Here is a 24,981-nt window from a genome sequence, read left to right on the forward strand (position 1 = left end):
AGCTAGCAATTTGACCGAGAACTGTTTGAGTGTTTTCTAAGAATCTCTCTAGTTATCTCTATGTTGCCTCTTCCTCGACGGTATTAAGGCATATCGTAGCTTTTCTAGATAGTCTTCAAATTCAAAGCTATAAAATTAGCGCCAAAACGGGGTCCGCGAAACCCTTACCCAACATTGCTTTGTGTAGCACAATTTTCGTTTTAATTAGAAGCGTGTTTTAATTAGCACGAAAAATTCAACTGAATATAATTTGCATACTAATTAGAACGTTTTTTTTTGCAACTGTCATGTATTTTTTGCAATTGGCATGTATTTTTTGCAATTGCCATGTAGTTTTTGCAATTTCCATGTATTTTTTTTTTTTTTTGCAATTGCCCTGTATTTTTGGACTGAGAATAGGATAATTTTTCATTCTTATGAGCAGAGTTTTTTTCAAACTTGGCACGAAAAGAACATTATATAGAATACTTTTTTTTTAATTGAATGTAACAAGAACATTAGAACATCTAAGACACATTTCAATTAGAATAGTTTTTTCTGTACTTGTAACGCATTTTCTTTGCAATTAGAATGCAACTGAAGAGTTTAGAAAATAAATGCGAAAAAGAGAATAAATATTTCACTAAGTTAGCACATAATACGTTAACTGATGACAAAAATCTACAGTTTAGAACATATTTATATAATTGGAAAGAAAAACTGCTAAACGACATTTTTGTCCACTTTGGCGCCTCATAGGCATTGACATTTGTGATGGTGATAAAAAAGGCAAAGGAAATGGCTACGGCAATGGCACTGATAATGGCTATGAAAATAATTTTATCTGTATAATCTTTCCTTTGTAGCAACCATATCTTGCCGGTGACGTAGACTGTTTCACAGTATAAAAATGGCCGAATCCTGGTCCATTTTTCTGACCCCTTGCGTTCTTCTTCCTTTGACGGCATTTCAAGCAGGGCAATTTAAATTAATGAAATAAATGATACCTATTCGTTCAACTCAGTACTTACGATTTGGAGACGTTCTGGTACAGCGAAAAGAGCTCCGCGTAATACTTTGGGGGGTATGCAATCACTTTCTCGTCTTTCTGGAATTTACGGTTTTGCCTCTTAAAAACAGCGTTTAGCAGAGCAACAATTTCTCTAAGCTGCAAAATTTAAAAAAAATAAAATAAAATAAAATAAACAAAAACTTCATAATCTTATGATAGTCCTACTAACAATTATGACAATAATAATGGCCACATTATTTTTACAATTTTGTATTCAGCTTTATTGAGAAAATGTAATTTGTGGTAATCCTACTTAGCATAAATTAATATTTTGCCGAAGAAGAGGACTGGGGGTGGCTGCGAGGTACGCGGGAAGTTATGGGATCGTGGTTTGTAAGCAGAGGTCATTAGTAAGGCAAGGCATTCTACGGTCAGCCTTCACCGTGTGTAGCTCTTTGTTTTCGTTTTCGTCTTTTGTATAAATTTAGAGCGGTACTTGCATGACTCTGATGATAAGTTCCGCACAGGTTGTCGAAACGTCAGTCACTACCACCGACAACAGTCCTTCTCAGGACTACACTCACCCGGACGATCAGACTACACCTTCACATATGTTACCCCCGGGTTCAAACCATTTACTGCATAGTACGTTAAGTAACTATGTAAAAACGCATATGTCATTCATAGAATACCCTAAAACCCCAAGGGTGGCACCTCTGCCTTGGTCGGAGGTACACGTTCCCCGTTTTTTTCCGCCTGCTGGATTTTAGGAGTTTTAGAGTCCGGCTTTGGTGCTTTTAGTTTACTTCAATTGTAAAAGATCTCTGTTAGCATATCGATTCGGCGTGAAATAAACGGTGGCTTGGCTGGCCAACTCGCCCAAATGTCAACTCTTTGTGTGTCCGGTTGAGTAGTAAAGGCAAAGTAAGTTATATTTCGCATCAACGCGTCTTAACAGCTTGTGTGGTTGTTTCAAAGACTTGGTTCTGATAGCCTAAGAGTATGCTATCCAGCCAGACCTAGTCATTTAAACGTTTGTACATGCGCAGATGCTTGACCGCTGTGTTTTTAAAAAAGGTAAAACTTCGGCAGTGTGGACCACGGGCTCATCCAAAGACTTAAGTTTAAGAAGACCAATCAACATCAGCCTCAATTCACATCTATGTCTGAGATTTACGAAGAATTTCAGAGTGATTTACTCTAACAGTATTCCTCTCAGAACTTCACTGAAAACAAGAATAAAGACTAAAAAGAGTAGGCAAGCGGCAAACAAGTATTGCACTCACGTCTATCTCTGTTGTTTCGCTGATCTGTTCCAGTGTTACCCTGAGGTCCCCGACAATCGCTCCCGGTGGCAAGTCTTTCTTTAGTGTTTCTATGATGGAGCCGTCTTCGCCATCTTGACCCAGCTGTAAATGCAAAGGATATCACGTTTTTAAGGCTCAACGACTGAGCTCGAAAGTTGAACAAATGTATAAGCCAAACTCTTTGTTTTTCCCACCCATCTAAATCATCTAAACTACATTTCGTAGCATACCCCAAAATAGAGGTGAAGCTGTGAGGCCGGACAAAAATGACTCGACTACATATTTTGACGTTGTTGACCGAGACTGCGCCGCTGACATCAAGAAGTATTTACATCCACAGCATCTTTATTATTTCATTTCATTAACTACTCCATTGGAGGACGGCGTCTTGAGGTATACATTAAGGCCAGATCTCGAAGGCGGTAAGACCTCGTCAAAGGTTTCGCAGTTTAATTTCTTCTTTACTGGCCACCAATTTATCCAGTCGAAACTGAAAACGTGCTGATTAAGTATTTGGTTTTGTTATATGCCTTTTGTTATATAATTGGAAAAATGGACCAATTTTCGAAATGCCCAAAGCGTCGACCATAAAACGAAGCGCATTAAAACCTTTGGAATTAAAATGATTTTCTTTCCTCTGCATATAGTAATGAGAAAGGTGATACCCTTGGCATCATTTTGAAGATTCGGAAATGGTCTATTTTGTTCTAAATAACACGCTTGTCTCAGGAAACAGATATATTTCCCGAAGATGCAGACTTCAAAAGACAAATAGCCCATGGAATCATAACTCGAGCTCGAAGGACAGCGATGAAAAAAACTTCCGTTTTCGCAAAGTAAGAGATAATCATATTGCGTATAATTCCAATCTAATTGGCTATGGTATTTATCATGTGATAGATAATTAATAACGTGAGTTGTCAATAAGGTGCGATTAGAAAAAAAAAAGATAAGAAACCTAAGCCAGATGTCTAAAGATACTGCTTACATTGGCTATCTTCGTCTCCAAGTCAAAAACTTTCATCATCTGGTCATCAGAGTCTGCACCTCCTCCCAGATATTTGGCGATTGTCTTCATGTACGTCTTATAAGCTTCCCTAATCTATTCAAAACAACAGAGTTATGTTATATGTGCAAACGGTGTAACAAGCGGATGATCATAGCCATCTCATTGGCTAAGGCAGTCCTGGATAGAATTGTTAATAAATGGAGGAGTCTGTTCTAGAACTAACTGGCCCATTTAGCCGCACTTTATCCAGGTTTCTGTGCCGGGAAGTGCCAAGGAGTACTGCTGCTTCTTCCATTCAAAATGTCATAGCAGTCCATTGCAAGTTAACACCCCCCTCCCCCCTCAGGATTCCACGAGAGATTTCCCAGACATTTTGCCGGTAACAATTTTTTATCCTTGGCGAAGAGAGGCACTGTGCGAGTAAATGTCTTGCTTAAGAACACGAAACAATAACCTTCCCACCCGGATTTCAAAATGCTATCCGTCAGCCGACTGTGTTCTCACGAAAAGGATCGGTGAACCCCTAAATTGTACAAAAAGAAACCAACCAAAATGGAACAAGAACAAAAAATAATCGACAACAACAATTCAAAGCGAGGCAAAATAAACAAAACTTCGTGAATGAACCCTTTAAATTCCGTAATGAGCTTGTCCGTTTGTTGATGAATAAAATCCCGACTTACGGTTTGATAATCGCCGGTATTCGTTCTGTAGTATGACGGAAGCATTCCGAGCTTTCCCATTTGAAACTGAAAAATGAATAATCAAATGAAATCAGAGGTGACAGGTCTAAGTTAAGAATAATTACCAACACTTAACCTTGTCTGCAATCATAAAGAGGACCCATCGTGCAGCCAAATAGTGGGTAAGAAACGTTTAAGGTTAAATTTGAGTGTAACTACGAGTTAGGTATGAGTGTCCATAGTACAGCAATTAGTTAGCAGTAGGGAGAAACAATGAATGGTATGGGCTGAACCATCTCTGCCTCAACAACAGGCTTCCTATGAGCGCTCTTCCTTGAGAACAACGTTGAAAAATATGGAGTTCACCAAATTGCTTTCACCCTAATCTAATTCCCCAGGTCCTACCGCGTAACTGTAACTGCAAAGTACGACTGCTTGGCCGTGGAAAGTCTGGGTACAAGGCTACCTTCACCCTGTGCCTGCTTAAGTTGGCCGTTTAAATAAACCAGGGTTGTGGCATAGAAAGATTAACAAGGTTCTCCGATAAAAGGACCGAGAGCTTACCTGTACAATGTGCTTATTTGAATCATGGGGATCGACAGACACTTTCACATCAACAAATGGCTTTATAAACAGTTCCCTGGACACTTTTCCAATTCTCTCTATGATGTTCATGGACGAAAGAGGCGTCATGCTACCCGTTACATTCCATCCACCCATCTTGTCAATCAGCTTCTTGAGCGGATCATCTCCTCGGGTCTCAACCGCGTCCTCGTCAATACAGACGTTGTAAAACTTGACTGTCTTCATAACAGCTTCGTTCTGAAAAAAAAAAATGTAAAGAACTTTGTAGAATGTTGCCCCGTCGAACCTAAAAGGATTTAAAGGTGCAGGTGAAGTCTGTTCTCGAGATCAGTAGCCCACCCAGCCAGACCGAGCTAAATGTCCCAGTTTCATGTCCCAGTTTCCTTAGCATGAAGCGACTAAGAGTATCACCACTTCCTCTTGAATAGGATGTTGATTATTGCAAGGTTAACCCTACGCATTTCATCAGGCTTCCGTGACAATCCACCGGCACTCACTGATACTATTGGGTGGACAGAGGAAGCGTGAGAGTAAAGCGTTTTGCCCAAGAACACAACGCATCGACCCGGTCAGGTATCCAAACCAAGACCTTCCGCACGACAGTCTCTAACTTAGCTACCTGAGCTCTGCAGGTAGCCATGACAAACGGTTGGAAGTTTTTTTTTAACGACTAGCCATATTTTTAAGGATACTAAAACTAACAAATCCATGTCTAAATGCTATTTGAAGGTACCTCCTTCTAGCAACTTCCTTTCTCTTCCCGAGAGAGAGACCTCAAAGAAAGACATTTCATTGCAAATAAAACAAAAGAACTTTGGGTTATATTAAGATGGCGCCCTTCAGCTGATAACCTTGCCACTTCTCGCCACCAGTCCACATCGCGAGGAGAAATCACATTTTGAGAATGAATATCTATCAAACCACAAGCGTAACACAACACAAAACAAACAGATAATTCACAACGACTGCTATTCTTACGGTTGAGTAATTTTTCTCTGCATTCACCAGTGCTTCATAAAGGACTTCGTAACTTTTCTCTTTTACCAATGAGAATCCAGTAACGTGGGTCTCCCCGGGCTCCAAAGCATTCTCACTTTCCCAACCTCCACAGGCATACTCGTAAAAGTTATTGCATGGGTCAACACTCTGGTTGAGCTGCTTTAACATGTCTGCGAGAAAAAATTCATAGTACATGAAGTAGAGATTCTTAAATCACGCGATCATTTTCAAATTTCCAGTATGTGCTTCTTAAGCGACTCAGTAAAACAGTGTTTTCGTTAGAAATTGGGCGAAAATTTCACGGAAGACAACTAAGGGAAGGCAAATTAATTTTCGTGAAAACATTTTCTCTTTCATGCCAGAACTCGATATTTTACAAAGAGAGTGAGTTACTTCTCTGTTAAATGAAAAATATCTGTCAAGGTGAGCGCAGGCTAGGTTTGAGCTAAGGCTTCTAGAAACTCGTTTTTTTTAAAAGTAACTGAATCTCCTCTGAAATAGTCCCCCCAAATTCCCTCTCTAACTTTCTCTCTTCCCTTTCCTCTGCCCTACCCTCTTCGCTTTCCCCTTTTCCCCACCCCCACTCCCATGTGTCTTCTTTTCCTTCATCAATTTCCGAGAAAATTATGTTTTGTAGGAAAAGCGTCAGGACATTTTGACCACAGGAAAACTTGCGGTGACCCACTCCGATAGTTAGATTACATTTTCTAAGCAAATGAACTAAGATCAAAGCCCTGTGCAATACCATGAAATACTTTAAAGTTTATCCCGTGGTCGAGGCTTTTAAATAAGCTTCTGGTTTGCACAAGACAGCCTAGAAATGAAATGGAAAACATTTCATCTCTAAAGTCAAGGATCCGGCGTATAGAGGTTTTGCACAGCAGCCATATTGGATAGCAGGAACAATAGATTATTTTACCCATGGGAAAAAAATTTCTTTCTTATGCAAAATATTTTCATTGTTCCTGCCATCCAACATGGCTGCTGTGCAAAACCTCTAATGTAGTGGCCTGATAACTTCACCAGATTGCAAAGTCCTAGACGCAGTTTTTGGGAGATGAATAATTCGGAAACTAAAGCGTTCCAAGCAAACTCATAGTACTTTGTAAAGATATGCTAGGCTGGTATCGCTCGATCGGGAGAGCACCAATGTGGCACCCAAACAGTGATCGAGGGAAAAGCGGTTAGCGGGTTTTGCTACGAAATCGCTTCTTTTTCACCCGCGGAACTATATAAATTATAGACATAACTTCTTAAAATGCAACTTTTTGTTTCAAAAGTGGTTTTGCATCCAGGGACCACACTTCGTCATTTCATACCAAAATGAAACAATTCCCACATTTCCCGGACAATCTTTTTGAAAATCTGTCAAAACCTGTCAAAATCCGTCAAATTATCTCCACGCTACCAAAATTGAAAGAAATTTTCCAAAATCAATTCAAAGTTTTCTAAGAATTTTAAATCGAATTCTTAAAAATCTAGAAAATTCCTTTATAGGAAAACAAAAACACATAAACATCTTAAAAGTCAATTAAGAATGAGGCACCTGCTACAACGTTCAACTTAATTTTGGGGACATGCGTTTAGCCATCCTTCAATCTCTTTGGGGCTTTATTTTCAGCTACGACGCAATGATAAGTGGAAAGGTTTCTGTATAACATCAAACTATTCTAAAACAAAGTCACAGTTGCAAAGGCGATCTATTATATTCGCCACTGTTTTCTTTATCCAAGAACTTGTTTCTCAAAAGTTACAGACGCCTTATTTTTAAATTGAAATTTAGATATTGGAGGGGTAGGTTCTGGCACCCCAACCAGTTCATTTTGTTTCTTTAGCCGATAGTTTTTTTGGAGAATTTTCAAAACTTTCGAAACCCCCATCTTGAATGAAAACTAAAGAGTTTTCCGGACCCGCCTACCGAAATCTGCGAGAAACAGGCCTGATGCTTTTTGCCTGAATACTTAAGAAAAAGCATTACGCTGAACTGAATTAAAAGCAGCAGCTACAGGACGAGAGTTCAAACAATCCAGTATCGTTTCAGCAAACACAGCATAAATTATTGGTGCTTAAAGCATGGTGATTAACTTTGAGAACAATACTTTCAGGACTGAATTTACGTATGATGTGCGATCCTCGCAGTAGATAGCGCTATTTATGCAATAGCGAAAATCAGACTTAAAAAAAAAAAAAAAAAAATCAGGCCTGTACGGGACTCGAACCACTGACCTTTGCGATACTAGTGCAGCGCTCTACGAATTGAGCTAACAAGCCAAATGGGAGCAGGCCGTTAAGTTGATTCGTAATAAACCCGTGAAAGTGATAAATGAGGTCTGATTTTCGCTATTGCATAAATAGCGCTATCTACTGCGAGGATCGCACATCATACGTAACTAATACCACAGTTCAAAATATATGAACTTCATATATTCATTGTATCTCATTTATCACTTTCATGGGTTTATTGCGAATCAACTTAACGGCCTGCTCCCAGTTGGCTTGTTAGCTCAATTGGTCGAGCGCTGCACTAGTATCGCAGAGGTCAGTGGTTCGCGTCCCGTACAGGCCTGATTTTTTTTTTTTTTTTTTTCAGGTCTGATTTTCGCTATTGCATAAATAGCGCTATCTACTGCGAGGATCGCACATCATACGTAACTAATACCACAGTTCAAAATATATGAACTTCACATATTCATTGCATCTCATTTATCACTTTCATGGGTTTATTGCGAATCAACTTAACGGCCTGCTCCCAGTTGGCTTGTTAGCTCAATTGGTCGAGCGCTGCACTAGTATCGCAGAGGTCAGTGGTTCGAGTCCCGTACAGGCCTGATTTTTTTTTTTTTTTTTTTTTTCAGGTCTGATTTTCGCTATTGCATAAATAGCGCTATCTATTGCGAGGATTGCACATCATACGTATCTAATACCGCAGTTCAAAATATATGAACTTCATATATTCATTGCATCTCAGGACTGAATTTGTCACCAACGACGTAAAACATTAACAATGCTTACCCAGTGCTGTGTATAAACACGCTTTCGTGCCGCAGTAGGTTTTTGCTTTTGGCTCACTTGGCACATCGTGAACCTTGGATTTTTCGACGGCAAACAGTATGATAAATACGATCGTTAAAACGGCTAAAATCGCAGTGACCACGAGCAAGATTCTCAATTTCGAGAAATGCCTCAATTTATACTTCACGCTGATGTCGTCTTCGCCGTAGTTTTCCGATAATCTCTTCATATTGAACATATGTCGCTATCAACTCAATAGTGTTTGAGCAAAGGAGCATAAATTGAACGCATCTACGGTATTTCCAATTAACCATGAAATGCAAATAAACGCAACGCTCAAATGGTTTGATTTATTTTGCTTATTTAAGCGAGCTTAGCAAGGTCCCGTGCCACTACCCCTTGGAATCCATTTTTTATGAAGCATTCGTAGAGAAAGTCACTTTCACCCCTATCCATTTCTCCCATCTAGGATAATTTTCCAGAAGACCGAAATGAGACTCTTAGTAATAAACGTTTTTCTCGTTCCCCTCTTCATTTTCTATCGAGCAAAGGGACTGTAGTTAATTTTTAAAACCCATGGCATTCTCAAATAAGTTTTGATTCATCATATATATTTTCAGTTCTGCAGTAAATGGCTTGAACCCGGGGGTAACATGTGAATCATAACATGTGATCAGACTACACCTTCATTTTCAGTTCTGTTTAACCCGTCTGTCTTCCACGAAAATCAAGACTTCTCTCGTAAAAAAAGAGGAGTCAAACACTTTGATAGTGACAATTCCTACCCTCTCCTCCCCCCTCATAGTCTCTAACCTCTCCCCCACCCTTCTATTTCTGTTTTTCCGAGAAAAGCCTAACTTTGTCAAAGGAAGTCGTGACCATGTGGCCTTTTTGTGAGACAATGATAGCCTTCCAGAAAAACCGAAATGAGACAATAATAACGCTTTTGTTTTCCTCTTCTTTTTTTTCTTTTTTAACTGAGCGAATGGACGTATGTTAATATTAAAAACCCATGGCATTCCCAAATAAGTTTTGAGTTATCAAGTGTTTCAAGTCCTCTTGACGTTTCTTTCTTCCACTTAAATTCCGAGAACGCCCAGACTTTTCTTAGGGAAAGGGAATTGAAAAACTTTAATAATGACCTTACTATTATGAAAGTTAACTGTAATTGTAATTAATATCCAACTACACTTAGACGAATTCAAATAACGCCATAGACGAGTACAAATATCACGCGGTATTTGTACTCGTCTATTGTAGAGTACCGGTTAAATAGGTTTTCTCGCATCGCGGAAGCGAAAAATTGGATTGTAGTTACGAAAAAAAAAAGTGGCGGACAATTTGAATCATATTTCCGACGACGAAGAGTCAGAATGGCTGGCAAATATAGATCCAAGTTTATTAGATGAATCGAACAAAGAAAAACAGCTTGACGACCAGTTTATTTCTTCATTTAACGAAGAAGATAGTAACAACAACACAACGCGCCAATTCCGTTCCGCTTCGCATACTTCTGTAACGCACTCCTCGTAAATAAATATCCGCGAAATTCGCCCACACTCAAATAACAGTTTGGCGTGATGGATAATAAATAACTTAATAGACGTTTTGTTGTGTAGTATCGCTGAGTATTTTTACTCGTTATTTGTCTTTTGACTCGCCCTACGGGCTCGTCAAAATACAGCACAACTTGTAAAATTACTCAGCGATACTACAAAACAAAATGTCTTATAAGATAAATATATTCTCCGAATTTTCACATGTTTTAGGTCCTCTTTACATCTCCAGCGCGTGATCGGATGTGCTTGACAACTGTCAATCGTTCTTCAATCAATAATTGCTAGTTAATTCAAATTCACAAACATGGCACTTCTTCTATGAAACCACCAAGAATTTGTGTGAACATATAATGCTCGACCTCAAGAACAAAACCTAATTTGAAAAACTGATTTAGATAAAATGCTTTTTAAAAATTAAAATTGGGCTTACCCTTTGCTGCGTCGAAGCATACTCTCGTGCCACAGTACGTCTGTACACTTGGCCGTGGAGTCTTTTCTTTCTCGCTTGCTAAATCGTTAACCTTGGATCTTTCGACGGCAAATAAAGTTATAAATATAATCGATAACACCGCTAAAATTAAGGTGACCACAAGCAAAATCTTGAACTTTGTGAAATGCCTCAATTTGTATTTGATGCCGAAGGCTCCATCTTCGTCGTCAAACTCGGTGAGCTTTTCCTGCATATTTTCACTTATCGGTTTCGACGCCACTGAATATTTGAACAATAATAAAATGCTAAAACATTCACGACGGCTAAAGATGCATATCAATAGAAAAAATTGCCAAGTGAGCCAGGCGGATAGTAGCTCGTGGTGAAATCGTTCAACCGAAGGCAATGTTGGAGTCAAATTACATATTTGTTTGTTCGTCGCAGGCACATGATCTTTAATGACCACAAGACGTCACGAATATTAGCTGTGGTTACACTAGACCTTTTGCCCACGGGAAAGTGAGACCTTACCCACGGGAAGTCTGTGTTTTGTGTGTGACCTCTATTCCCACAGTGAAACTGCCCATGGGAAATCGCTATGGATACATAAAAAAGAACAAAAGAATTACCCATGACTTTTCCCGAACCAAGTCGTAGGGTTTAGCAGTGGTTTATCTAACCACAAGGGTAGTTCAACCAGTCGGATGGAAGAAAATACTACATCCGGAAACCGCAGCACATGCTGAGCATTTTTGTGGTGTTGCGCTGAAATCGCGGCAAATATCCTCGCAAGTACCAAATTCAAGACACGCGACATCAAACATGGCCAACTTTCGAGGTTCACATTAAATATATTTTACTCGTCTTTGCTCTGAATACTCCAATAAAAACCATAACTTTTGCGGTTTGTGATCTCCATGATGAATTAATTTCCCGCCAAACACTGCTAGGTCAAAAGTTGACCTCGGGTAATTATTTGCGATGTAACAGGAGGATTAAACCTGACCGGAAACCCAAACCCATCCCAACCCAAGGTTATTACCCACAGGTTTACCTCGGGAAGGGGGTGAGTGTAACCACAGCTATTCATACAGTACTTCCGCTTTGTAAAATTCAAGATTTTCCCACAAGGAAGAGCCAAGGGGTACGAAATCAGTTTATTTGCCTAACACTTGTAGTCTGGCGGGACGGTGGATTCTTTAACGTTCCCTGCAAGCCAGTACAAAGGAGACTGAAATATCTAACTATTTGCGGACGTTATAACAAAGGCAGCACGTTTTCCTCAGTTTTTTTTAGAACCCAAGGGCCGATTATTTAAACGAAGTTAAAACAGCGTTTATGAAATTCACCGTGTAACCCATGGTTTAAACCATGGAAACTAACTGATCGGGTAAGTTTCTAGAAGAAACTGTGGCGCTGCTTCGGTGGGAGTAACAAGTAATTCGGTTTAATCAACTGAGTTAATAATGCAAATTGGCCACCGTAAGGAGTTTTAAAAGCTGACGTTTCGAGCGTTAGCCCTTCGCTCCGACGAAGGGCTAACGCTCGAAACGTCAGCTTTTTAACTCTTTACGGTGGTTAATTCACGTTATCAACTCAGTTGATGAAACATAATTAAAAGGATCGTCTATAACCGAGTTTTGACCATACGTAACCACTTGTTAAGGAACAGTAGAGACTTACACCTGCTCGGCGCTGTTTATGGAGCGCTTTCATCACCAGCCACTTCCACATGTACGGATTACTGAATTAACGATATTTTTGCGAAACCAAAAACAACAACAACAACAACAACAACTCACCAACAGCAGCGAACAAGCATTTTTTTGAGGCACAGGTCTTTTGTACTGAGTTTTCAGTCCCTAAATCTCCTTTCTCTTGAGATTTTGTTTTCTCCATCGCAAATAACACAATGAAGATAGCACAAATTATGATAAGCAGCACACTTAGAGCGGCAAGTGCTGTTATAATCCTCTTGGCTTTCTGTCTGTATGGTAGCTCTCTAAACACTACATCATCTGGATCTGATGGAATCATCTCCATTTTTGCGCCTGAGTAACAAACAGGTATGGAAAAGGTGTTAAATCCCTTTGGTTTTGCACTTCTTGAATATCAAATATCAATAAGGCCTGTCTCAAATATTAATAATGTCTAATTAAAAAGCGACATCATAGTTAATTTGACACCTTCTTAAAGGCTTTTCTTTAGGCATGAAATTTATGCGGACGCAATAGTAAAAGACTTCCCCCCCAAAAGTGTAAATTGCATGCGAAATGCAACTTGCAAAAGTCGCGAATTCTTAACATTTTCAACTTTAAAAGACTGGTCTTATATTTAAAAAGTATTCAGCATGTAGGAAAAATACACAAACTATAGGGCGTTTCAGCGAATCAACTCAGAAATATGGGCCAGATGAACAAAATATTTTTTGTTATTAAACAGCATCAGAATAAAGTCATTTCATACCGGCTAAATCAATTCTCTCAAGTCACACAATACAACCTCTCCCCCCGTTCTCCAACAATACATAAGGTCTTGGAGAAAGGATATATACTCCTTTTTTCCTTTTCCCGTTTTTTTTGTTTGACAACAGCTTTTTTTCGAGATTACAAAACCTCAGTGTTTGCTTCACTTTCAACCTCAAGCTACAAATATCTGTACAGTCCAATTTTTATAGAGGGATAATATTTTTACATTGTCATGTTTTAATATCTTTGTGGTTGGCGTTATTCTTTTTCCGAAGTGTTCTATGGACACGAAGATTGTCAATTCTGTTTATTTTCAAGCCGTGGTTTTTGTTATGTAAATACTATTCTTATCAAAACTACCATGCCTAATAAAAAATTCATTAGTAGAACTGGGAGCAACAAAGGCGAACATTAAATGTTAAATTAGAAAAAGTTGCTTCATACGGAAATGACAGTTTTGAATTTTCAGAAAGGCATATTTACAACAAGAATAAATGCATTTCTGTGCGATGACACTGATTTATTTCAAAAATTCGCTATAAAAACAGAGTCACTTCTTCTTACTGTCTTGAGTAGATAAGTATATTATTTTAGAAAAATTATCATGTTTGAAGTATGCCGTTCAAATCGAGGGGCATGACAACGCACTGGCTGACATATCAATCTCTGCATGTGAGTTTCACTTTTTTTAACCACAGTGCTAATATCAAAGAAGTATCTGGTGACGAAAGCGAAGCAACTGAAGTCTTAAATAACTCGGCTCAGGCTACTTGTAATAATATATATGTACAAAAAACGTTGAGTGTGCTTGGAATTTTTCGAACATGTTTACATTTCTATGGATGACTTAGAAGCCGAGCAAAATCCAGAGCAGAACATGGAGTTGTAAGTTCTTCGAACAGAACCAGATGCTGATAAAAATAGATGGATTACGAAACCTCTCTTAAATTATTGTCTTGGAACATGGCTTTAAAATGAACTTACGTTCATCGAGAGAACATTCATGTGAACTTACCTAGAGCAAAAACAATTCAAACTTACCAGTTGTATTTTGTTATGTGATTAAGAATCTCGGTGGGTTGGAAAGCTCAACTACCATGGAAAATACTTTGTGTAGATGCGATACCACTCGGTTCTCCGCTTGCACGGAACACTAACTTCTAATTGCTCTCACAGAAGAGTGCTTGTGTCTTATCTCTGTGATAATTGCGGCCGAGTAAATTTGCATAAAAAGTAACATGAAAAGCTGGAGTTTATCAATCAGCGGCGCTTGTTTATTTGTACTTTTTCCGGTGATTCTATCAAGGTTACTTTTCATGGACCTGAAAAAGACATTAATGATAGGTTCACCTCAGAAGGCCAGTATCTTGTTATATTAGACGTCAACTGGCCAATAAAGCTTTAGGGAAACTAATACAAAAAAAAAAAAATCTCCCGGTTTTAATTTTATTGGTCAATTTTTACCGAAAATTTGGAGGGTCTAAGATAACCCCGACCGGATAAAATTAATGCTGTTATTCAAAGGCCAGCCGCGAAAGAAAACGAAACATGAAAATAATAACTAACACTACACGAGTCTGATATCAGATTTGAACAGTGATAGATTGTTTTCTTATGATTACTTTTCATTGTCAATTAATCGTGTTGACGCTCTCAGCTCACATGAAACGAGATTTAGTTTTTTAGACAAAGCCCACGCTCGCGACCCACGAGAGGTCAATATCCACTCGGTGAAAATGTTCTCGTGCGCCTTTAAATCTTTATCCCATTACTCGCGCTATTATAGAAGCTATTATAGAAGGTGCTTACATACATACATACCTCATTACCACTTCCCCAAAGAGGATTTTCGGAGGCAATACAATTAAGGTTAAAAATTAATTAAACAATTAAGCTAAACATTAACATTAGCGGAAGTGCTAAGGTTGCTTTAGAGGCGAGACCTAAGGCGGCGTTTAAACACATTAACCGATTCACAAAGTGAATTCACAAATTGTATTGCCTCTGAAAATACTCTTTGGGGAAGTGGTAATAAAGTATGTATGTATGTAAGCACCTTCTATAAATAGCTTGTTTTATTGCAATGAATACTTGGCTATGAACTGTTTTAAGCTCTAAAGCAACGCTTTACGCTGCACAGCAATAATTATTTCTTCTTGAGCGTGAACGAGACGGAACTCACAATCACGAGGTGTCAATTATAATAACGTAATTAGAGAAGGTGAACTACACCAAAGGAACTACGCTGGCTCCCAGTGAAGGAGCATCTTTACTACCGTGATGCTGTAATGTAGTGCTTCATTCTATTTTTGTGAGAAATTATTCGTTTTTAAATCTACCAAACCTGCTGGGTGCCAAACCGTGTCACCTACTTTAGAAGAAACGCATAAAATCCTATGGGGCAAAAGTAGTATGTCTCAGGTTTCTGTTGGTAATGGAGACGAATACATGAGTGGGCGAGAGAATGTCCGGCAGAGTCACCGTATCCCTTCCCCGACCCCTCCCCCCCATTCCGCCCTTCCTCGTCGTTTTTCTGTCGATCGCTCCTTCCCATAGCCTGATGATCTGGAATACTGGAGGAGCCAAAGGCGAAAACTGCAATTCCAATCCAACACACTGACCTGTAACAAATCCTTGCACACGTATAGAGGGTCTATAGTGACGAGATATAGTTTAATTGGAAAAAACGAGGCAGTACTCTTGAACAGCGGCTATTCGCATGGTTCCCCGTGTAATTCTTGACCAGCGGTTGTTTGCATCTTCCCCGCGGGGTTTGCTGGGAAGGTGATAATTTCAGCATGGCGGCCGGACCGATAGCCGAGCGTAATCAAGGTAATCTGCAAAGTTTATTTCTTTTTCAGATCGCTTTTTTCTCATATCTTGCTTATGCCAAGCATTTAAGACATCACTGTCAAGCTATTTGTCATTTCGTCTCTACGATGTCCATTTACTCAATGATTACCACACTAACAACTATCGTATTCAGAACGTACGTTTGATCGTTCCTTCGATCTTGACTTGTAAAACACTAGCTCGCTAAGGAAGATCTAACGTCACGGTGAATCCTGAGATCAGTAAAAGCAGCAATCCTTCGCTATTTGTGGTAGTGTGCTCAGGCCGATCTTTCTCAACACACCCGAGGTGCGAAGACCTTTCGTTGAGTTCCTATTCATGCTCATAGAGATAACCTTACTGCGTCCAGATATCAAGTCTTGAAAACACAAGGGGACTGCTAAGCACAGAAGAAGCGTAAGAGTCCCTTATTTCAAAAGCTATAACTGTTCTTTCTTTAAGTTTTGAATATTTTGTCGTCCTTTCTTTGAACGACACGGTGAACATCATACGAAAACTAACGGTCTCCCTCATAGGCTGGCGACGAGCGATTTTCGAGATCTGCGCATCTTTTCATCGCCAGCAATTTTAATCGCGTAAAAGTCGTGTTTTACGAGGATTTTCGTGTTAGGGTTAAAGTTACATGGTTTGCTGCTCAAATTCTCTGCTTGTTCAGACTAAATCTTGATGTACTCAATATTTGCATTGTTTGTACGTGCAACAACAACATCAACATTTTTATTCACACTATTCAGGTAGAAGAAAAAAAAGCAAGAAAAAAAAACAAGTATAGAAAACAAATAATAGAAGCTATAGAATATATATACAATTTTTTAATTAGTGTGCAACAGCCAAAGTAGCAGAGCTTTTGAGTTGGCTGCTGCTTACTTACAAGTAAAGAAAGGAACAAAGGAAACAAACAATAATTAAGACTCAACTAATTCACAAGGCAAGAAGTATTATGAAAACAGAGTGGAGATGTTGCATTAAAAATTTCTTACAGAAAAGTCGGAAAAAAATAGATATGATTATTATGTGAAACTTAGTTGGAAATTTAGAACTATGACTGACATTTGAGAGGATGATTTCTATACAGCATTTTAAAGTTATTAACAGAGAGCTGTTTCACTGCTTACAAGATCCAGACTTAAGTGCTGTAGTCTGAAATTACCTCTATGTAACTGAAAAACCCTTTTCCTAGTAAAAGAAATAGCTTACAGTCTTAATGAAGAAATGGAATTTACTGTTTAAGAAATAATTATTTTGTGTCTATCAGAAGAGTCGAATGCAGACTTCATGTTTAAAAAATTGACAAAACAGGCAGACAAATCTTTTGTTGTTTTTTTTTTTTCAGATGCCACTATTTATGTCGGTGGATTAGATGAAAAAGTTGCAGAGACCCTTCTGTGGGAACTGTTTCTTCAAGCTGGACCAGTTGGTGAGTGAAAGTCTGAAGTTTTGATCTTGTATTATGCAATCTTGATTGAAGTTTGATGTGTTATGGCCATACTGAATGCAGAGGGCATTCTTAGTGATATAAAGCTGATCTCTGTGGAAGATGTGTAGTGAACTGTACTCTCAGGGTTAAAAGGTCCTGTGTTGACACCAGTTGGGGTTATTCTGTTGCATCATTGTTGGTCTTGTGTTATTGACTGAACAGGCTTAGTCAATAAAGGATTTATTTTATGGCAAAAAAAAAAAGTTTCGCTATAATAAGAATCAAGAATGACTTGTCTATTTTGGTAGCCGGAAAACAAAATCGAGTAGCACCTATAGTGCAATAAACCCACAGGAGTCGTTTAATGTTAACTTTGTTCTTCGCTTTTTTGCGACTCTATCATCCTCACTGTCAGAAAATAATAAACTTTGTAAGTTAGCTGCTCACAATTGCCCACACACACTGCTGGCTGTGTAATTAAAATGGATCCTGGCAAACTGTTAGGGAATCCTGCAAGAATGCTGGGTGGTAAACCCTGATGGACTAGAGTGCCATCCAGGGGGGTCATCAATGCTCTCGTGTGCTTTATTATTTTTTAAAGAAACCAGGATAAGCTATGGCCAATTAAGAGCCACTTGGTTCAATTCCTGACTGTTTATTCACATGTACCTGTGAACTTTTATTTTTTAGTGAATGTTCACATGCCTAAAGATCGTATCACCCAGCTCCATCAAGGTTATGGGTTTATTGAATTCCTTGGTGAAGAGGATGCAGATTATGCTATCAAAGTGATGAACATGATAAAAGTATATGGCAAGCCAATTAGAGTGAACAAGGTACAGCAGGCCTCTATGATTAAATCAATCAATTGTTTATTCAACCCTATTGCAGTAACAACTGAATTACAGGGGGCGGTCGCAACATATATTTTGAAATTTGACGGATACAAAATCATTAAATCGTTTGCATTTGCCAGTGGAGGCCTGATACGATTGTGAGCCTGAGCGCAAATTGTAACTGTGGTAATAAACCAGTGGAACCCGAAAGAGACTACTAACTTATTTTTCAGTCTAATGGTTGCTTGGTACTCCATGTGTGATACATGCAGATATCTTCACAAGTTTGGCTGGAAGGAGACAAAAAATATTGAAAAAAATGTTGGATAACTTTGGTAAATATTTCAGTCCCATGTCTCAGTGAAATAGCCAGTAACATTTACTTATTTGCTTGAACAGCTGGTAAAAACAAAAACCAGAACCCTGCTTCTGGAGAAGTACAGGCGCTCGTACGATGCTGTTTACTTGTAGTAAGATAATCTCTCCAAGTTGTGTTATGGTATTTTCTGTATACATGTACAATAATTGGTCGAAAAAGAACTGATCAGATGTGATCAGTTTTTCTTAAGAAAATTAAGTCCTTTTAGTCTTTAGGTACAGCCGTACTAAGTGAACTTGTCTCTATTTGCTTTGATATTTAAGGCATCAGCACACAATAAGAACCTTGATGTGGGTGCCAACATTTTTATTGGCAATCTTGATCCAGAGATTGATGAGAAACTGTTGTATGACACATTCAGTGCTTTTGGAGTTATTCTTCAAACCCCTAAGGTAATACATTTAACATGATGTTACTACATGCAAAGAGCTGCTTAAAAATGAATGGTAATTAGAATTTTGTTTTGCAAAGGTTCCAATGTTACTACTGTACACAGCTGTATGTTTGCATAATCATTATGCATGTTAAAGGCCTGCAAGATAGCAGATTTATGCATTAATTATTTTATAAAATTTTACTTGAACTACAGCATAACAAGTGCCTTAAATTACCCACAGTCTTTATAGAATTTTGACACAGGTACTGCCAGTACTGTTCATGAACTTCAATGATCCATTTTTCTGGATTTTATTTTACAAATAAAGTTGATTGAGAGAATACTGTAAGCTGACAGTATGCTGCGTTCATGTGATTCTCTATTTTGATTTTAATGTTGATTACATTACAGCTACATGAAATATTATTGTAATCAATCATTCCTAAATTATGTACAGTAATGTAAGTGTACATGTGTGCGAACTGTCTGTACATTTAAAGAAGAGCCACATTTTAAGCACTTTGTCCTTCGCTATTGTTTTGCATGCAATAATGAAATCATTTTCTCAATACTGCAGATTGAGATCCTCAAAAAGTTCTTCGAGTGTCTCAAACCTCAATACTTGAGCCTCAAATCATGACCCTCGATCCTTGATACTTGATTACTTTTGAGCGGCACTGTATCTCATTTGTGAATGTCCTTTAAAATGCAGATTATGCGGGATCCCGAGACTGGTAACTCCAAGGGCTTTGCATTCATCAACTTTGCAAGTTTTGAAGCATCTGATGCTGCTATGGAAGCAATGAATGGGCAGTACTTGTGCAATCGACCAATCACAATTTCTTATGCCTTTAAGAAGGAATCAAAGGGTGAAAGGCATGGGTCTGCAGCAGGTACAGCAGTACATTTAAAATTAATGTCTTTTACATGCATTGTTCATGTACAGTGCCCATGAAAATATTTAACTGTGATTTTATCTTCATATCATACACTGAAAGTAAACTTGTAAATGTACTAGCACTTTACACTACTTTTCGTTCTGATGAAATTTCTTTCTAAGATATTGACAGGATAAAATTCTTTCCTCTGGTTATGTGGCACCCTTATTACCTTAATGAGCTAGTCTCTGTAAAAAAGCACCCTCCTGTAGTTTAGAGTGGCAAGTTTCTAAGACACCCACTGCCTCTAATAAGCTTTCCCCCCCCCCCCTACCTCCTTGACAAAATCTATGAAAATATTCCTGTTTGCTGAATCCCCCTCCCCTGGTAATGAGTCCCTCAAATTTGATAATCTCCTGTAAGCTGTAGATGTTTGATAATCTCCTGTAAGCTGTAGAAGTTAATACCCCCAAGAGGCTAATTAGAGCATTCAACCCACATGCCATTCAAATTGACATGAGTTTTCTCTCAATTGCTATTCTGTTTTAAGAGCGTCTATTGGCAGCACAGAATCCTCTGGCACAAGCTGACAGACCTCATCAGCTGTTTGCAGATGCACCTCCGACTCCTGCTGCTGCTTCTGTAGCACCACCAGCAGTTACCTCAATCATGCCTCCGGCAGTCATGGCAGTACCTCCCCCTTCTTCTATGCCAAATATGCCCAACATGCCTCCAGGTGCACCACCAATGCCACCTGTTCCACCTGGAATGCCTCCCCCTGGTAAGGTGTCCCATATGATTGCAGTGGTTGACTGTCAGTGCACTTACAGTAGTATAGATCTTAAGATTGCAACAACTCACTGATCTCCTTTGTGCCTAATGGCACATTTCAATATAAGTTGAAATTTTGATTTCTTAGCTTTGAACCTGGCATGTATTAGGTGCAGAGCAGAACACTCTGAGAAAGGTGCCTCACCTCCAGAGTTCCACGTAGCATGCTAACATCAATTTTTTCACTGAATTTTTTTTTGACTTGGGCAATGTACTTTGCCTAAAGGAGGGGCTGCTCATAGTCTAGTTGAAGGTGTCTACTTGTATAATCTAGTTCTATGATGTCAGCTGGGGCGATCTGCCCATCACTCAACCCCAGCTTAGAGGATGCTTAGGAGAATCTGTCAAGGCTAGACCTGCCATGGCCACACTATGCTAAGTGTATTTGCTGTTAACTTAAGCCAAACAATTTCCTATGTAGCCATCCTTTTTGGTCGATAAGTACAGCATGCATTTGTGCATACACCATTTCTTGACATTTTTCTTTTTTTTTTCCTTCGTCTAGGTATGCCTCCCCCAGGCATGATGCCACCTGGCTTCCCACCACCAGGAATGTTCCCTCCAAGAATGCCTGGCATGCCTATGATGCCCGGACATCCTGACCAACTACCACCCCCACCCCCACCTGGTGCGCTCGGCCCACCGGGCCAAATGCCACCTCCACCCCCTCCAATGGAGGGAGGTCAGTTTATGCCACCTGTGCCACCAAATATGCCACCACCACCTCAGGTCAGTATGATGTACGGATATTCTGTCAGTGTCTGGTTTTTCAGGCGACACAATGGTTTGATAGCTACTTCACGTTACTCTGGATCATTAATTGCTGACCATGATTATTTCTTGTAAGCATTGCCAAGTTTTTTTTTTAAGGGGTTGGAAGTGCATACTACCTGTGCTAGTATGCACTCTTGCATACTACCTGTGCTAGTATGCACTCTTGCATACTACCTGTGCTAGTATGCACTCTTGCGTACTACCTGTGCTAGTATGCACTCTTGCATACTACCTGTGCTAGTATGCACTCTTGCGTACTACCTATGCTAGTATGCACTCTTGCGTACTACCTGTGCTAGTATGCACTCTTTCATACTACCTGTGCTAGTATGCACTCTTGCATACTGCCTGTGCTAGTATGCACTCTTGCATACTACCTGTGCTAGTATGCACTTTTGCATACTACCTGTGCTAGTATGCACTCTTGCATACTACCTGTGCTAGTATGCACTCTTGCATACTACCTGTGCTAGTATGCACTCTTGCATACTACCTGTGCTAGTATGCACTCTTGCATACTGCCTGTGCTAGTATGCACTCTTGCATACTACCTGTGCTAGTATGCACTTTTGCATACTACCTGTGCTAGTATGCACTCTTGCATACTACCTGTGCTAGTATGCACTCTTGCATACTACCTGTGCTAGTATGCACTCTTGCGTACTACCTGTGCTAGTATGCACTCTTGCATACTACCTGTGCTAGTATGCACTCTTGCATACTACCTGTGCTAGTATGCACTCTTGTGTACTACCTGTGCTAGTATGCACTCTTGCATACTACCTGTGCTAGTATGCACTCTTGCATACTACCTGTGCTAGTATGCACTCTTGAACATACGCTTTACTGATGTACCACACAATCAAAAACCTTAGTTAACAAGTTACTGGTGTGTTCACATACACGTACCAATAAGTGGTTGTAAATTAAACTCTAAGGTGCAATTTTGTGTTCTCGGCTGCTCGGAGTTAAAAAGTTGCAAATTACTTCCAAACTACCAATCAGCATGCCCTAAGAGCACTATTTGTGTGTGTGTGGAATATACCAAATGAAGTAATTGAAAAAAGAAGAGGGAATTTGTCCAATGGGTCCCTGCAGAAAAAAAAATTATAAAGAACTGAATCTTTGGGTACCTATCTGGTTTAATAAATGCCTATTATTACTTTGTATTCCAATAGCCTCTTCTTGGGCAAGGGCCATCATCAGATCAAAGTGGTCTTCTACCAAGGCCGCCTCATTCACAGTTCCAACCTCCTGGTAACAGACCACACCCGCCAAATGATATGGGACCAACAGGCGGAATACCAAGTCTTTTAGGGCCTCCTCCCATGCCCTTTGGGATGCCTCCTCGAGGTTAGTGATGCTGTTTGATGGGCATTCAGGGTACACACTCTGTTAAATATCTGTGCACTGGCAGGCTGCAATTTTAAGACAGAATGGGTGGTAGTCAAAGGCATCAAAGACTTTGCAAATGAAAGGCAGTCTTCAAGTGAGAAATGGAAACAAATTGCCTGTGTGATGGCGGCATCTGTTGGGGCCAACATTTTGATTGATCCAGTCATATTCCCAGATTGGCCTCACTTTAATGCAGGGTACACACTCTGTTAAATATGTGTGCACTGGCAGGCTGCAATTTTTGGCAAACTTCTGTAACAGTACTTGGATATCTTGAGTAGTGTATGTGGTTCATGTATACTGAGATAGAAGTGTCACGTGCACTGGCAAAGAAAACTTATAGAGTCTGGTATTGTTCACCCTTTCACTTCTATGAGTGACCAAGATAGAATTTCTCCACACTGTATTAATACAAAAACAAGCAGACGAGTGATGAGACTTGAGGAAAATATCATTGGGGGGATTATTGTTCGATTAAATAACGAATTCTCCAAACAAACATCAAAAAAATTGTATAGCATATAGTAAGGAGAGTTAGAAATGAGATGTCGGGAGTGAAAGGGCCCATCACGGTGCAAGCCAGTTCAGTAATGAATTGAGTGATCAATGAATTGCATTGATTTAGTAAGTAATTGGACAGACTTTTTCCTCCAATTTTTCTGTTTTCAAGACGACCTTTTTTTTTCCAATTTGAATCAAATTGACATGTCTTTAAAATTTGCATTGGTGGGTCAGTGGTAAGGTTGACCTGTCGTAACCCTATGCGGTTGACTTCAAAAATTCTCTTCGCGGCATTGTGCAATCAGAAATGAGATTGTCATGTTGAGAGAAATTGTGCATCTGTGCACAGTCATGAGCTAATAATAATGATGGTAATAAATAATGATTAATAATGATTAATAATTAATAATAATGATAAAACGAATTTCTGTTCCTTCCTCAGGTCCTTTCCCACCTCCTCGCTTTGGGCCCCCTCCGCATCATCAGTGAGCTAGGCCCGGATGTCAATCCATACGTGTCACGTGTTCTAGGATCAGATGATGTTAGAAAGAGCGTCAGATTTTTGCAATTGTAGTAATTTTCATCGTATGAACCTGCGAAGATGTACGAAACAACGTAGTCTCTTTTAAGAGGCTATGTACCGTATATGTGCAGTGTCTTGTAAGGTTAACAAAAGACCGAACTAAGAAAAATACGGTAAAACAGTGATGTTCCTCAAGATACGAGACACTTTTATTTACAAACAGATTCTTCTTCTAAAACAACCATGTTTTAGATTTACTTTGTACTACAACGTTCTCGAGTACAAAAAAGGCAAAGGCGAATTCGAAGTAAGAAACGAATAATTGCGAAGTCTGAAAACACAATTTTCTGTCAGCAAAACCATATTTCGCTGCGGTTTTCTCAAGATCGTTGGCCATAAATCTCTTTCCCTATGCAACAGTCATGGGTTTGCAAGCTTTCAAACACCTGTGTCGCTGGTGAATCTCTTACTTTGAAGTGATCAGCGATGAAGTTCACAAAGGTTGCTTTATAGCATTAAATTGCAGTGGTTTTTTTTCCCAAGCGTGCAATCAGAATGTCTCAGGCGAGAGGCTAAGGAATTTCAATGCTCTTTATGAGTTGCATAGCAACCAACCCTTCACAGTACACTTTTCTTTTTCAATTGTTGGATTAACTTCGAATTTAATTGCCTCCTTTCTTGCCAACTTGACCCTCCCCTTGGTAGTTTCATTCATTTGGAAAAAATAAAATAAAATGAAAAAAGTATGACAAATTTTTGTTTTTGTTCTTGCTGTTGTCGTCATTGTTGTTGTTGTTTTTTTTTTTCATGCCAACTGCCGAGTGAAGTCTGTCGGTACTACACACGATTAATGATTAAGTAAAATTCCGGGTTGATCTCCTAGTGATCGCTAAGAACTTGTCCAATATGAGAAATGTTCTTACATGTAGTTTCGGCGCACAAATTTCAAATATTTAGGAGTAAAACAATCTTTTACAGAATCAAGGGGGCAATTTCTCAAAATCGTCATGGGGCTCTTCTTGGAAACTTAAAGTACTGTTTGTTTTCCCCAATCATTGTTTTAAATCCTAGTTTGAGTGGTTTGATCATCAAGATTTATATCAATTGCTTCTAGCGGGATTGTTACCATTTATGTCGTAGAAATATTTCATCTAGTCAATTATCTACACGTTTCC

The 24,981-nt window shown here is 39.2% G+C and overlaps 2 protein-coding genes across 4 annotated transcripts in view; one reads left to right on the forward strand and one right to left on the reverse strand.

The window, feature by feature from the left end:
• LOC111345519 (endothelin-converting enzyme 1) overlaps positions 1-14,226 on the reverse strand; it is a 35,054-nt gene extending 20,828 nt beyond the window's left edge. Inside the window, exons 1-8 of one of the 3 annotated variants that reach the window (XM_088730431.1) lie at positions 14,085-14,226; positions 12,378-12,626; positions 5,554-5,744; positions 4,555-4,812; positions 3,991-4,056; positions 3,287-3,400; positions 2,278-2,400; positions 1,011-1,147 (exon numbers count right to left, since the gene is read on the reverse strand). In XM_088730431.1, coding sequence (XP_088586557.1) covers positions 1,011-1,147; positions 2,278-2,400; positions 3,287-3,400; positions 3,991-4,056; positions 4,555-4,812; positions 5,554-5,744; positions 12,378-12,618 — 1,130 coding nt within the window. In that variant the 5' untranslated portion in view covers positions 12,619-12,626; positions 14,085-14,226. Of the gene's footprint in view, positions 1-1,010; positions 1,148-2,277; positions 2,401-3,286; positions 3,401-3,990; positions 4,057-4,554; positions 4,813-5,553; positions 5,745-8,586; positions 8,884-10,575; positions 11,000-12,377; positions 12,627-14,084 lie in introns of those variants that run through there. The other 2 variants (XM_088730430.1, XM_088730432.1) reach the window with 2 other exon arrangements.
• A 1,507-nt stretch (positions 14,227-15,733) lies between these two features.
• LOC111345516 (splicing factor 3B subunit 4) lies at positions 15,734-24,559 on the forward strand. Its single transcript, XM_088730439.1, has 9 exons — positions 15,734-15,875; positions 17,230-17,313; positions 18,004-18,149; positions 18,792-18,920; positions 19,617-19,797; positions 20,333-20,563; positions 21,119-21,342; positions 22,566-22,740; positions 23,726-24,559. Exons 1-9 carry the CDS (start codon positions 15,842-15,844, stop codon positions 23,770-23,772), a joined length of 1,251 nt encoding a protein of 416 aa, XP_088586565.1. The 5' UTR covers positions 15,734-15,841; the 3' UTR covers positions 23,773-24,559.
• Positions 24,560-24,981: the final 422 nt, after the last annotated feature.

Source organism: Stylophora pistillata, chromosome 8, assembly GCF_964205215.1.
Source record: "Stylophora pistillata chromosome 8, jaStyPist1.2, whole genome shotgun sequence".
NCBI lineage: Eukaryota > Metazoa > Cnidaria > Anthozoa > Scleractinia > Pocilloporidae > Stylophora > Stylophora pistillata.